Source organism: Camelus ferus, chromosome 14 (assembly GCF_009834535.1).
Source record: "Camelus ferus isolate YT-003-E chromosome 14, BCGSAC_Cfer_1.0, whole genome shotgun sequence".
NCBI classification, from domain to species: domain Eukaryota; kingdom Metazoa; phylum Chordata; class Mammalia; order Artiodactyla; family Camelidae; genus Camelus; species Camelus ferus.
Genome location: NC_045709.1, coordinates 33414063 through 33428464, shown reverse-complemented (window position 1 = coordinate 33428464; position 14402 = coordinate 33414063). Strand labels below are relative to the sequence as shown.

Here is a 14402-nt window from a genome sequence, read left to right as displayed (position 1 = left end):
AGAAACACTGATTTAAAGCACTTTTAAAAAGTAACTCATGAAATTCAAGTATCTTTTCACAATCATTTTTTGCTACACCATTTCCTAGCTAGCTAACCTTAATCTTACAGATTGAGCCCAATAAAACCATCGATCTTTGCCTCGACTGGGGTCAAACCACGAAGACCCTGGGCCGCTCTTTCCTTCCCATGGCTTCCTCAACGAGGCCATGCACCTCCCACATCTGTTTTCCATTTCTCTCTGTCTGCTCCCATCCCTAAGGTCTCAGTGTCCCTCTCATAACGTAAGATGGGAAATTGGCTAGAATGGAGAAAAAGCAAGGTGCATTTCCATGCCTCTTCCTTCCTGGGGCTTCCACTCAGCTCAGAGCTGGGAGGTGCATGCCTGTGCTCCTCAGAGCCTCTCTTCTCTGACATTTCCAGGCGAAGCTGGGAAACATACATCAATGCTTGTTTAACTGGGGCCGGAAGCAGTGATGCGGTCAGAATACTGTCGTATTTAGGACTCCCAAAACATGAGGGCAACCAAGAAAACGCACGCCACTCTCTCATCTGTTTTCTACAGGACCTCTCCAAGAGGGTGAATATGCTCTTTAGGACTGTCCCCGCTCCATGTCTGCCAGTTCTAATGACAGCCAACTGAGTCAATTTCCACCTGAAATGCCAGGATCATGACAGCACAGGTAACTGGCCCAGAAAGGTCTAGGAATGCAGGTGGCCCAGAGGCTGCAGTAGAGGAGGTCACACGGGCAGGGCAGCCCAAGACATCTTTACAAGAGGGGAAGGGTGCATCACGGGTCTTACCAGCACAGTGATCCCCTGTTCTTTGCACAGCATGGCCACTGCTCCCAGAAGGATGCTCAGCAACACCCAGCACGTGGAATGTGTTCCCTCCTTGTTGGCTGCCAATTAGGAGAAATGACAAACACAAAAGTCATGCAACATAGCTCCATCTTGTTAACACCTGGAACTGAAACTTCAAGCGTGCACCTTCAACAGCCACAATTTCAAAACAGAGTTTGGTCTCTGGCAGCACTTCTCTGTGGGTGAGTGTGTTAGACCGCATTTCTGATTGACGGCACCCTCTACCTGGCATACACGTCCCCTTCTCAAGGGTACCCCAGCAGGTGCCCAGAGCCTCGGGAAGGTACTGTAACACAGCCCCTGCTGCAAAGACATCTCAAGGCAGAGTCCCCACAGGGCAAGTTCCTTCTTCCCATCCTGCCGTCACCTAACAGGCAAGTTGTGCTGCAAACTCCCACTGAGAGTGTCCTCGCTGCACCTGGTTACACAGGACCCCAGGTTGCTGCCGTCACAACAGGGGGTGCTGGGAACACCTGATCTGCTCCGAGGATCTCTACAATTCCCGGGAGAGGAGTCCGGGCTCCCTGAACATCAGGCGGCTGCCACCAGTGTGGAACGGCTGGAAGGATGCAGGACCACTGAGGCCCCCGGCACGGGGGCTCACGGACAGGAAGCCAAAGCACCACTAGGAACGTGACGGCTGTAGTGAGCGGCTCAAGTGGGGCTGAGCTCCAGTAAGAACCGACGACCCTACGGGGCCTTCGGAGGAGGGAGCCTGCTGTACACTGCTGGGCGGGCGGGGCACACAAGGTGGGGGCCAGAGCAGAACTGCTTGGGAGGAAAGGGCACATGTGATGCTAGTACCTCCTTGTCTACGTAGATGCTGAACAAATATTGGAAAAAAGACCTAAATTTGAAGTGGGGCAAAGTGAGCCTGCTTGGAGGTGGTGCCCGTGAATCTTGGTTCAGCTCTGCTTAAAACCAGAACTCGCGGTCTCAATTCCAGCTCTGCCACTTGCCATGTGACCCTGAGCACGTTACTTGTACTCACAGTCTCAGTGACCTCATCTATCAAATGCGGGCAACGTTACCTCTACTGTCCCTTCTTGAGAGAGAAGAAACATTTGGAAACACTTGCCATCTGCGTTAAAAGTTACATAAATGCGCTTGCAAATGCAAAACAGATCTCCAGAAGGCACACCAGAAACCAATTACGGCAGTTTCTGAACAGTTTTAAGAAGAAAAATTCATGTAGGAGAGGGAAGAAGCCTTACTTTTCACTGGATAACCTTCCATATCTTTTATTTTTATTTTTTTTACCTATGTGCAGGTATTAAAAATTGTATTAAAAACTAAACATTAAAAAAATCACATGGTATCACGCTAGGACCACAGAAAGCATTCAACATTTGCTGCATGAGAGTCAGCAACCAGGGCAGCCTCCCTTCCCAATTTACTTGTTTTCTTCACGGCTAACCTACTGTGAGCAAGCCTGGCTGCCCGAGAGCAGAGTCTGTCTGTGCCTCTAATGGACCTCTAGAATAAGTGAGGCTCAGAGAAGCACCTGAAGCCGCCCTCAGCACCATCTGTCAGTACGTTCCCCACACAGATTATCACAAACACTTGATTTCCTGTACTTCCTCCTAGACGGGGTTTCTCACCCTGCGTGCCGCTGGCACTTGGGCGGGCCGGGTCTTTGCTGTCGGGGCTGTGTGTGCATCACAGGATGTTTAACAGCCTCCCTTGTTTCTACCCAGGAAAGGACAGTAGCACTCCTGGGTCTCGGTTGTGACAACCAAACATGTCAGTTTGCCAAACGTCCTGGAGGTTGGGGAGAAGACATCACCCCCAGTTGAGACCTCTGCCCTGCACTGCTCACAGTGTGTGGTCCATGGACCTGCCCTTGGGTCTGGTGAGACAGGCAGACTCCCAGGCCCCACCTAGACCTGCAGGGTGCGGTGCAGCCATCGGCCTGTTAACCAGGCCTCCAGGTGATTCTGACGCTCACGGCCGAGGAGCATCACCTGCCCTGGATGGAAAGCTTGCTCACAGCTGCATCCCGGGGCCGGGCCTGGCTTGTTGGAGCAACTCACAGTTTTGTGGACAGACTCTGTAGCACCTGACTGTGGAAAGGCAACGGGCGCTTGGTGAACGAAGTGAGGGTCCACGATCTCCCAGGAGGGGCGAGGAGCTGACTAATCACAGACCCACGAGGTAGCAATAGCTGTAGCGCCTCTTGGAGGTTGTGCCTATAATCTCCCCTGCAGGGGTGGAAAGGCTGAACCCCTTCCAAGATGCTTCCAGCAGGGGGCCACGTGGCCTTGACTGCAGGAAATCCAGCGATGGGTGTCACTTCCCACAACAGCCCGTTCCGGTTTTAACACTGGGTTGTTTGAATTCATTGTTTGAATCCGCTTTCTTAGAGTGAGGCTTCCTCCTGCCTCCGGCTGCCCTGAAGCGGTGTCTCCCCAATAGCTCAGGCAACACAGTGTTTGGAAGTCAAGCTCTCTTTATGGAAAACCATTATATATCAGAACATTCAGTTCCACCAAGCAAACTAAGGATGATTTCCCTTGTAGAAATTAACTACATTACATAGGTAACACCAAGAGGTCACAATTACAAGTCACAACAACAAAGCCCTGTTATATTCAACGTGATTGCGTTTATACATTTATTCGAATGTGTTATTTTCTTCAGGCATTTGCTAGCAGTCATTAGCAGACAAGTGTTCACAGACACCAAGACTTTAAAAAAAAAATGGTCAAAATAACCCTGAAGCTAATGTATCACTTAATTCCTCTTAGGATATGATTTTGAGAAAGGCTCCACACGTTTTAGGAAAGCTCAAGGGTCCAGCTGGCAAAACAGGGGTGATGACACTCGCCAGGCACCATGCCGGAGCCTGGGGAAGCCCAGCCCGACATACGACAGAGATGGATGGAAGATGGAATCCTAAGGCTGGTCCTCTCCATCCCAGCGTCCCTGTGGTTCATTTAGCCCTGCCTCCCGAGTAACACAACGTCCCGACTCTGTGTCCAACCACTTCCAGGATTTTCTCATATCAGCAGTTTATATGCACACAGACACCTTTAATTATAAATGAACCTACTAATTACCACGGAATCTCCTCCACGGGAAAGAAGACACTCCCAGCCCCGGCTCCTGGGCCCCTACAGACCCCACACCTCCAGGCCCAGCGTGGGAGATGGCGCTGCAGGCTGACCTCGGCCACCTTTTCACGCCCACTACGCATTCGGTTCAGCAGTTCACTAGAAACCGAATGGACCTCTCCCTCCCTCTCCCCATTACCTGGGTTTGGTCCCTTAAGCTTCTACTCCCACAATTTGTGTTCATGCCTCTTAATGAAAACTAATATGATTTCCCAATGTAACGTTCCCTGTTCTTAACATTAAAAGCAAGTCCCCTGACCACCATACACTTCTTCCTAGGAAAACTGAATTAGCTTGTATTTTATGTGACTGTAACAGGCATTAATTTCCCCTCCACGGACCAGTGGTGTCGGATAGGAAAAACATTCCCAGTTCCTCCATTAAAACACCCAAAGGACTGCTCCTGAAAGCACTCCATTAACGCGAAGTTAAAGTACTACAGGGATGTGGAAGGGATGGACTCGAGTTCCACTTGTCTGCAAGTTAAAACGGCTTTCTCCTTAGATGGCTGAATCAGAGATTTCACCAAATACAGAAAAATAATTACATAAAAAAACACAGCCTTCAGATTTATGGACAGCCTTCTGCCTAATCTCACCCCATAGGTTTTTTTTATTGAAGCACAGTTGATTTACAATGTTGTGTCAATGTTTGGTGTACCACATTGTGATTCAGGTATACATATACATATATTTATCTTTTTTCAAATAATGTGGCTACTGGAAAATTTGCAATGACATGCATGGCTCACACTTTATTTCCTATTGCACAGCAATGTCTACACCCTGTGCTCAGTGACCCAGCTCACAGATGAAATGATCTGCACATGGCTATGTCTGCCTTTGAAAAGTCAGAAAATATGAAATGAGTTGCCTATTTAAACCCAAGTCTTCCCCCCAACCCCCACCAGATTAGTCACTTGATGTGTTATGGAGAGTCATATGACTAAGCGTGCACACAGGCTTCAGCTTTCCCAGAATCCAAGCTGGAAAGCTGAGTTTAACCAATATATTCTACTCTTGAACAACGCAAGGGTTAGGAGTCAGCACCTCCGTATAACTTTACAGCCGGCCCTCCATGTTCCTTGGTATCTGCAGTCCTGCATCTGGGGATTCAACCAACATCTGGTCCTGTAGTACTTACGTACATATTTGTTGAAAAAAATCTGCCTACAAGTGGACCCACACAGTTCAAACCTGTGCTGTTCAAGGGTTAACAGTATCTTTACTATTTTATATAAATCAAAGGGGTCCTCTTCACAGATGTGTGGTACGTAGGTTCATGATAAACCAAGGCCAACCTGCACAGCATTGATCAAATGTTTCTAGTACTGGAGGTGATCAAGAAAGGCCTTACACAAATTAAATAATCAACAGGGAAGTGGTCCTGAGTTTGGGGACAGTCCAGCCTAGACTTCTGGGAATAAGACTTGCTCTAGCATAGTTTTATCCATCTAATGCCTCAAATTAAGATTTTCTTAGAGTATTAATTTGTCAAGGTAACTAATGCTAATAATGGCCAATATACAGCATAATATAGATAAAGTTGGACTTGTATTTTTGGGGAGTATGTTTTTATTTAGTAACTAATGTAAGCCATTCTTTTATTCCCAAGTGTGAGCATCTTAATAAGACAACTGAAACAGATTACAGTAGGCCACCCTGCATACAGTTGGTACTCAATAAATATGAGTCAATAGTTTCATTTATTTCCATGTCTATCATGTCTTGTTATATTACTGTATTTTGAAGGTAATTATGAGATGTAATTGAATACCAAAAAGTTAATAATTTGCTTGATGTAAACAAATACAGCCAGAAGTCAAGACTTTTCACTTTTAGACTTTGAAACTCCTCACAATGGAAGAATCTCCATCATGTAAAAGATTCTCTAAAAAAAATTAATTATTTAAAAAAATTACATAAGGAATATTAAAAAGGCATAGTAAGAACTGATTCTTTCAATTTCAAATTCAGAAGTAACTGTTAAAAACAGTAAAAATAAATCCTGAGAGGCAGATATCGCCTCCAGTGCAGATGCATTTATGATTATTTTTATTCAAAAAAGTCTTCCCCAAATAGGGAGTTTTAACTGGTGCACAGCTCTGGTGTAAGCAGCTCAGGCTTAGACAGCGTTCTCCACCTCATCTCCATCCCGTCTGCTAAATTTTAAGCAGCAATGACCCAGGCGAGGAAATTAAAAGGAAAAAAAAAAAAACTATTCTTATACCGTGTGACATCTCTCATTACTTAAGAAGACTACTTGCTCTAGAATAATTGTGCAGCATTAGTAAACATCAACAGTTTATAATCCAGAACTTAACAAAGATTGGCTAGGAAAATGTTTTCCTTGTTTCAGTATATGTCTCTATCATCTAAAAGAATTCAATCACTTAGGTAAGTGGAGGCAAAGGCTAATGGGCAGTGGAGTAGGGATGAGGTGGGGGGAGAGCACAGGGGAAAATAAAAAACCCAAATGCACCGACAGAAAGACACTTGTCAGTGCTAACACCCACAAGTGCCAACAGATGTGATCAAATTAATGAAGCATGCGCCTCGGATTTGGCACTACTTTCGAGTGGGAAGATCTTTCAGAAAAAGCATCACGTTGTGTGAGCTACCCTCTTCACCACTCCACGCCTGGCATGCCCAGCGCCTGGAAGCTGGCACACTATCGTGGTGTGTGGGGGAATCACTCCACCCCGACAGGTGGCCCCGACTCCCTCTGCCAGAGCCACACAATGAGCATCAGATTCTTGTTCCAAAAGCGGGAGCCAACCAAGCAGTGTGTTCCCCCCACAGGAGAAAAGAAGTCAGACACTGCCGTTCTAAAACACAGGATCATTCTGGGAAAATCCCAGCAATGTAGGAACCAAAGGAACGTGAAGAGGGGGTGGGGGGGGGAAGAGAACACACATGAATACCGCTGTCACAGTTCAGATGGCGAGGACCCCAAATCTAAAAACAAGTGCCCTAAACTATGTGAGTTACACAATTGCCCTAATTTTTTTAAGCTGTATGATTCCCAAGTCAAAGAAAAACAGATGTCTTACATATACATACATACATTCCTTTTCATTACAAGTTACTACAAGATATTGAATCTAGTTCCCTGTGCTATACGGTAAAAAGTTGTTTATCTATTTTATACATAGTAGTGTGTATCTGCAAATCTTGAACACCCGATTTATCCCTTCTGACTCCCCTTTCCCCCAATAACCATAAGTTTGTTTTCTATGCCTGTGAGACTGTTCCTGTTTTATTAATTAAAAAAAGAGAGATGTCTTAAATAAGAATGGAAAATGGGAGGAAATGATATCCCAATAGTTAAGAGCTATCCTGTTCTAGCTGCCTGAGCTATGGTAAGGGGCATAACATAGCAATGAAAGTTCAAGAACTTAGAACCACTGAGATTAGAGAGCTTGTCTTGCATAACAGTTTAGAATTTTAAACGGTTATTCTAGGTATGCACAAATCCCTTCCTCTCTTGAAAAGAGTCTATCCTCCCCACCATAAATGAGACTCAAATTTCTCTTCTTAGTCCTAACTCCCATTAAACAATATTCTAAGGTACTAGTTTATAAAAGAAATTGTTCTGGCTATTCTATCAAGTTTATTGTGCAGAGAGATTACCTGTTTCCAACCCAAAATACTAGGCTTTAAGAGAAGGATCAATTCTTATCATAAGAATAATACTTTCCATCTTGGGCATTCAGAAATAATATCCAGCACACCATCAACCTCATCGGACTTAGTGATTTTCTTTTCTTTTTTTTAAGAATAATTATGCTTTCTTTATAAGGATATTTCCTTTTTTAAAAAAAGATTCTGTTCTAAAAGCTCTTGCCTGGAGATATTCTATTTAAACACACACAAAAAAAAGCAGACAAATGTTACGTGAATAGGTTTTTTTTTTTTTTTTTGCTCTCTAAAAATGCCAGGATTCCAGGGGTTAGCACAGACTTGTTTGTTAATAAACTCAGGCAGTTAGAAATTGTCCAGAGTTTTGTAATACAAACATTGCATCTATAAAGAAAGCTAATGAGGTTATCAAAAAGAACTATACCCTCGAAGTGCTTTCTAACTAGTTAAATCATTAATTTCAGACCACTCAATTTTTTTTTGTTCCCTTATAAAAAATATTAAATCTGTGCCTCTGTAAAAATAAAAAAAAACCTTTCTTGAACTTCAGGTTTATGAGTAAAGAATGCCAGACCTTTCTTTGAATTTATGTTCAGATCCAACAACAACAAAGACCAAGTCACTTTAAACATAAGTTTAAACAATAAATAGCACTTATTATTATTTGTATCCAATAAATACTGGACTGAACTTCTATCACAAAAGAGCTCTGATTCTTAGCCGCACGCTTACAAACACGTGGGCACCACGAGAAGCTGGAGGGAGGACTCAGCCCTGCCTGGACATGTGCTTACCCTTGGCTTTTTGTGCGCTCCACGCTGACAAGACAGGGGGCAATAAAAATGTGTGACTATTTCTTAGGGTATCTCAAGGTCCAAATGAAAATATATACACTTGAATGTCCACTGGCATCAAGAGCTCTGCTCTGCTGGACTGAAGGGAATTTAATAGAGTAGGTGAGAGAAGTTTACATTTTAACACACAAGTACCATATGACCCAGCAATTCTACGCCTGGACATTTACCCGAAGGAAACAAAATCACTATCTCAAAAGGACAGCTGCACCCCCATGTTCACTGCAGCATTATTTACAATAGCCAAGACACAAAAACAATGTGTCTATCGACAGATGGGTACACAATGAAAATGTGTACACACACTGTAATATTACTCAGCCATAAGAAAGAAGGAAATCTTGCCATTTGCCACAACACAGATAGACCTTGAGGGCATTATGCTAAATGAGATAAGTTAAACAAAGACAAATAGTGTATGATCTCACTTCTAAGCGGAATCATTAAAAAAAAACCTATAAAACTGAACTCACAGATCCAGAGAACAGATTGATTGAAGGGAGGTGCGAAATGGATGAAGATAGTCGAAAGGTACAAAGTTCAAGGTACAAGATAAATAATAAGTAAGTCCTGGGGATATAACACAGAGCACGGAGACTATCGCCCACAATACTGTATCGTATACTTGAAAGAGGCTAAGAGAGTAGACTTTAAAAGTTGTCATCAGAAGAAAAATTTTATAACTACAGGTGGTAACAGATGTTAACCAGACATACTGCGGTGATCATTTCATGATATATACAAATATCGAATCATTATATTGTGCACCTAAAACGAATACAATGTTATATGTCAATTATATCTCAAAAATGCACATTTCAGTGCAAAGTGACAAAAAAAAAAAAAAAAGAAATCAACATTCCCAAGGCCATAGGTATCAATTCTGCACATGAGAAGGGGCCACTTACTGAGTGCCTGCTCTGAGGTGGGTACAGGGAGCAACAGTGAACAGGGATGAATGGAGAATCCGAGCCCTCCTCGCCTTGAGCACTCTGAATGTTAATCAAAATACACTGAGCTCTAAGCCCTTCCAGGGCAAGGACCAGGTCTTCCTAGTTGGTATATCCCCAACGCCGACCGAGGGCCTGTTACAAGGATGCCCTTAATGCTTGATCACTTAATGGTGAAAGAATGAGTAACCCAAGCCGACAAGCCTCCATGTGATTTCAGAACAGAAGCAGAAAGTGTCTTCTCACAAATGCCTTAACTGGAGTTATTTTTGCAAACAGGGTTCTTACTACTTCTCCTCTGCGAAGGTATTATTAATTTGTGAAAACCTTGCTCAGCTTAAAAAAAGATCCTGAGCCACCATATTCATGAAGTTGAACATTAAAATGATGTTTAAGAGTTATTCTACAGAGTGGCTGTCTATAAACAAAGAAGCGGTTTATGTTCTGAGCCTGTGAAAAGTTGAAAAAGGAGGTCAGAAAATCTGAAACGCAGAATGGTTGCTGAAAACACAGTGACTGTCAGCAGAGACCAGGAGAGCGCCACCTGGCTTCACCAGCACTGGTTTGGGGGATAATGAGACAGTGGGGATTTGGTGGGGGGAGAGGAGGCTGACAGAATGGAGGGGCTGTTCCGGTGCTGCCGGGCCGAGCGGAGAGAAGTGGGCCAGGGCTGGGCAGTGGGTCACAGTGTCCCGCCTTGCTCTGTCCCGAGGTTACAGAGGGTGGGGCTCAGGGCACCAAACCTGGTCCGGGTGGGTCAGAGAACTGCCTGAGGTGTGGGCCCCAGGCCTGCTCCCAGGCCAGCTGCTAACTCAGTATAAGTCTTTCTCTGAAGAGTCCAAGTCACCCTGTGCCCCCAGACCGGCAATGAACTTGGGAGGCAGAATTCAATCATTCGCCGATAGTCTGTGATGTGAAAACAGCCAGTGGGCGCTGGAAACAGCAGTGAAAACCCACTCAGAACACCGAGGGTGCAGTTGGGGGATGGGTGTTTTCAACTACCGGCTTTAAACTCCCAAGAGAAAAGGATTATGGTCTGTAACTCAAAGCCTGCGTGGGCAGGTGGACACAGTCAGAGAACAAAAGGACACAGAAGTCCAAGGCCGAGAATAACTTTCCGGGTCAAGGCACCAAGGCCTGCACATGTGCAGAGGGGTAACGTCCCAGAGCTTTACATCTTCCAAAGCCTAAATGAGCTGTGGGTGACGGTAAAGGACAGCACCTTTGGAGGTGGGGCCACAGTTTCCACTGGAATCGACTCTTTTCCTAAAGAGGGTTCCAGGGAACAGGAAAACAGATCCAGCCCGTAAACAAGAGGTCAACAGAAAGGCTTCTTCAAGGTTTCCCAATCGAGCTTTTCATCTTCTAACTGTTCCAAGTAACAACCAAATGAAAATCTATTCATATTCCTGAAAGGCTTTTCAGAGAAGCCACACCGACCACTGCTAGGCTGTGCAAACACCATTTCCAGGTTAGCTTTCTCAACAACATTTACATACTTCACACGAAAGGCCTATGACAATCTCTTTATAAAATCTCTTTCCATTTTAAAGTAAACATACTAAAAAATGTTAAAAGAATAGCTACCAGACCAAAAAAGGAAGTTATATTGCTACTAACAGCTAATATACCATAGTGCCATTAGCACTAAAATAAACTTCACTAATTTCTCATGAATCAAAGTCTTCATTGAAAAACCATCATATATCAAACACTTTTACCTTTGGTATTACTTTCCAAAGGCCTTATTTTTAAAAAGTCTGTCTTTTGCATGGATGGCTCTTGGAAATAATTTTATAATTTACAAAGGAATGAAAACAAATACATGTATCAGAGTAGGTACATCTGTGAATTGGAACACAGAAAAGGTTAGCAAAAGGATCTAGGAAAAGAATATAAAATGTTTGCAGTTTTTCACTGTTCTGTGAGAATACTTCATTAAAGGAAACTAACAAATACCAGGTCACTTGATAGAAGAATTTTTAGTCTCCTGATAGTTTTTCCATTATTTTACAAGAGCAATTTCTAGAAGTAGTGAGAGGTTCTATTGTTATATCTTTAATGATGTGTCCAAATATTAAATCTATCGATATTTAGTACTTTCCTCAAAGAGCCTTCTGATGTCTTTGAAATCCATTCAGAATAAGGTGTAGTTACTTTAAGGGAGGATATGTTAAAATTAATAAAATGACACTTCACCAAACTTTAGAGATGTCTATGAGAAAAGTCAACACTTAATTTTTAATTTTTTTCAAGAACAATATGACAACTGATACGTTGCTCTCCTACCTGACTGCAAATTCAGATTTAACTTAAGAACACAAGACAACAGTAAAATGCAGATACATAAAGTAAAATGCAAACAAAACCCCCACAACAATGCAAACAGTACCACTGCTTGTAACGAATGTAACAGTAAGGAGTCAAAGCACCCCCTCCCTCTCTCCCACTCCCATCACCCACGGAAATGCCACACCGGTGGGGCTGGTGCAGTCCCTCCCCACCCACCCTCAGATCTCTGTGTCTCTTGGGAGTTTTACAGTCATCACGGGTGGGGTGAGCCTGACCCCAGAAGAGGGGACATGCCTTAATGTGAAGTCGACTTTCAGTCTCGGGAAGAAAAGTTACCCCCACTATTCTCTGTTCTTGAGGTTGTTCTATTTGGCTGTCCCCAAACTCTCTGCTGTATCAGAAAAATGATGAGTCACAGGAAAAAGTGGTGGTGTGATAAACCGACAAGAAGAAAAGAGGATGGGGAGTGGTTGGGTATGACCATGTCCTGAGTGAGCACGGCACAGTGTGGGGCCATGGGGTCACCCTCGCACTGTGTCTTAGCAGAGTCACAGGTTTGAGGGAACTGGTACTTCGAGATACACAACCTGAGCCCTGTGTTTAGCTGTACAGGACCACGTGGAGCAGGGGCCCTTCTCACAGGCCCTTCCCAATCCGCCCTTGGAAACTATGGGTACTTCCTATATGGAGGTTCCAGGTATATAGCTATAAATATCTCGAACATCAAAACAGTGCAGCCTGTCCCAAAGGAATTTGCAATCCTGCCTAAGTCTTTTTGTAGAAAAAACCTAAGGGTCAAAAGCTATCTATCGCTCTTTTAAAAAAAGCCCATGGGTCACATCAATGTTCATAATCGCACTATTCACAGTAGCCCTGAAGCGGAAACAACCCAAACGTCCATCAGCAGATGAATGGTAAACAAAATGTGGTGTGTCCAGACAGTGGAAGAGTATTCAGCCTTAAAAAGGAAGGAAATTCTGGTACACGCTACAATGTGGATGAACCTTGAAGACATTACGTTCAGTGAAATAAGCCAGTCACAAAAGGGCAAATATTGTATGACTCCACACATACGGGGTACCTAGAAGAGTCAAATTCATGGACAGAAAACAGGATGGTGGTTGCCAGGGGCTGGAGGTAGGGAGAATGGGGAGTAATTGAGCACAAGGTTTCAGTCTGGGATGATGAAAAACCTTCGGAGATGGATGGTAGTGATGGTTACACAACAATGAGAGTGTACTTAACGCCACTGAGCTGATTTTTAAACTAAAAATGGTTAAAGTGTTCAATCCTATGCAGTGTGTATTTCACCACAAAAAGAAAAAGAAAATAAGCCTATTGGGATTTAAATAATATAACTGATTCCTTGTTTTGCGTCTACTGGGGAATTCCCACAAATTTACAAGACATTAAAAAATCGTAAGAGAAGAATCTGTCTGTGGGCCATCTTCACCTCAGGACAGCACATCTTGGAAGGTAAGCTTGGTTTAGAAACTCTTTCAGAATCTTTGACAGCAAACACTAAGGTAAGCAGCCCAACCTGCGCCTATGTTGGGGGCTCTCAGCATTTGGGAGCTGTAGGGAGGGAGACGAAAGAAGAGGATGCTGCTGGACCTTCTAAATGGTTCTCCCAAACCCACACAGAGACCGCAAGGACAGGACAATGCCTGTGGGCCCAGGGCTGAGGCCTAGGGGGATGGGTGGAGGCAGGAGATGTCACATTGTTTATATTTTAGAAAACGTGATTTTCTTCAAATTGGGAGATGAGTTCACAGGTGTTCATTTTATTGTCTGACTTATTATTTATGAATTGCCTATGTTCTTTAGTATCGAATACTTTACAAATTTGCCAGTTAAAATTAAAGTTGCTAGTTGCCTTTTCTAATATTTTAGATTTTTCATGTTCAATTGCTAAATGATATTATTATAGTTTAGTCTTAAAAATTCCCTCCCAATTCCATAATAAAATTATTAAATAGTCAGTTGTTACATGTCATGCTGAAAGGGAAAAAAAATGCTTAAACATATATCATTTGGTTATCTTAAACACAATGTTTTAAAGAGTAAAAGGTGCAAGTCACCAAAATTTGTTGATTCTTTATCTGGTGACTTAACCTGGGCATTAAAAAAAAACAAACACCTTTTTAAAAAAACCAAAAACATACACAAAAGTAGAGATGCTGACACAGGAACTCACGTCCCCATCACTCAGCTCAGACAATTATCGACTCCCCACCAGTCTGGTTTCATCTATATGCCAACACGCTTCCTGCCTCCTTTCAGATTATTTTGAGACAAATCCCAGACTTTCTACCATTTCATCCGTAAATAAATATTTCAGCATATGTCTCTAAGAGAAAGGGAGAGTTTTTAAAACATACCTTCAATGTCACTATCACACCTAACATTTTAACAATTCATTAACAGAACTGAATGTCCCTCCTGTCTATTTTTAATGACTGTTTTGAAGCTTGTGTCCCTGGTCCCAGGGGTACAGGGGAGCAGAAGAGCTCACCGTGGTTGGTGCTGGCTTTGAAGTGAGTTGTTACACTCAAAGTGTGAACCTAGTTCTGCCATGAACAGCTGTGTGATCCTGGGGGAGTTACTTAAACTCTGAGTCTTACATTTGGAAAACAGGGAAAGTAACTCCACCTATCTTAAAGATTTTAACATAATTAAATGAGAAAAA

At 43.3% G+C, this 14402-nt stretch overlaps 1 protein-coding gene across 2 annotated transcripts in view; it reads right to left on the bottom strand.

The window, feature by feature from the left end:
* Nucleotides 1-14402, bottom strand: part of TMTC4 (transmembrane O-mannosyltransferase targeting cadherins 4) — a 55987-nt gene that overhangs the window by 25075 nt on the left and 16510 nt on the right. For both annotated transcript variants that reach the window (XM_032496714.1, XM_032496715.1), the window contains exon 6: nucleotides 804-901. In XM_032496714.1, coding sequence (XP_032352605.1) covers nucleotides 804-901 — 98 coding nt within the window. The remainder of the gene's footprint in view (nucleotides 1-803; nucleotides 902-14402) is intronic.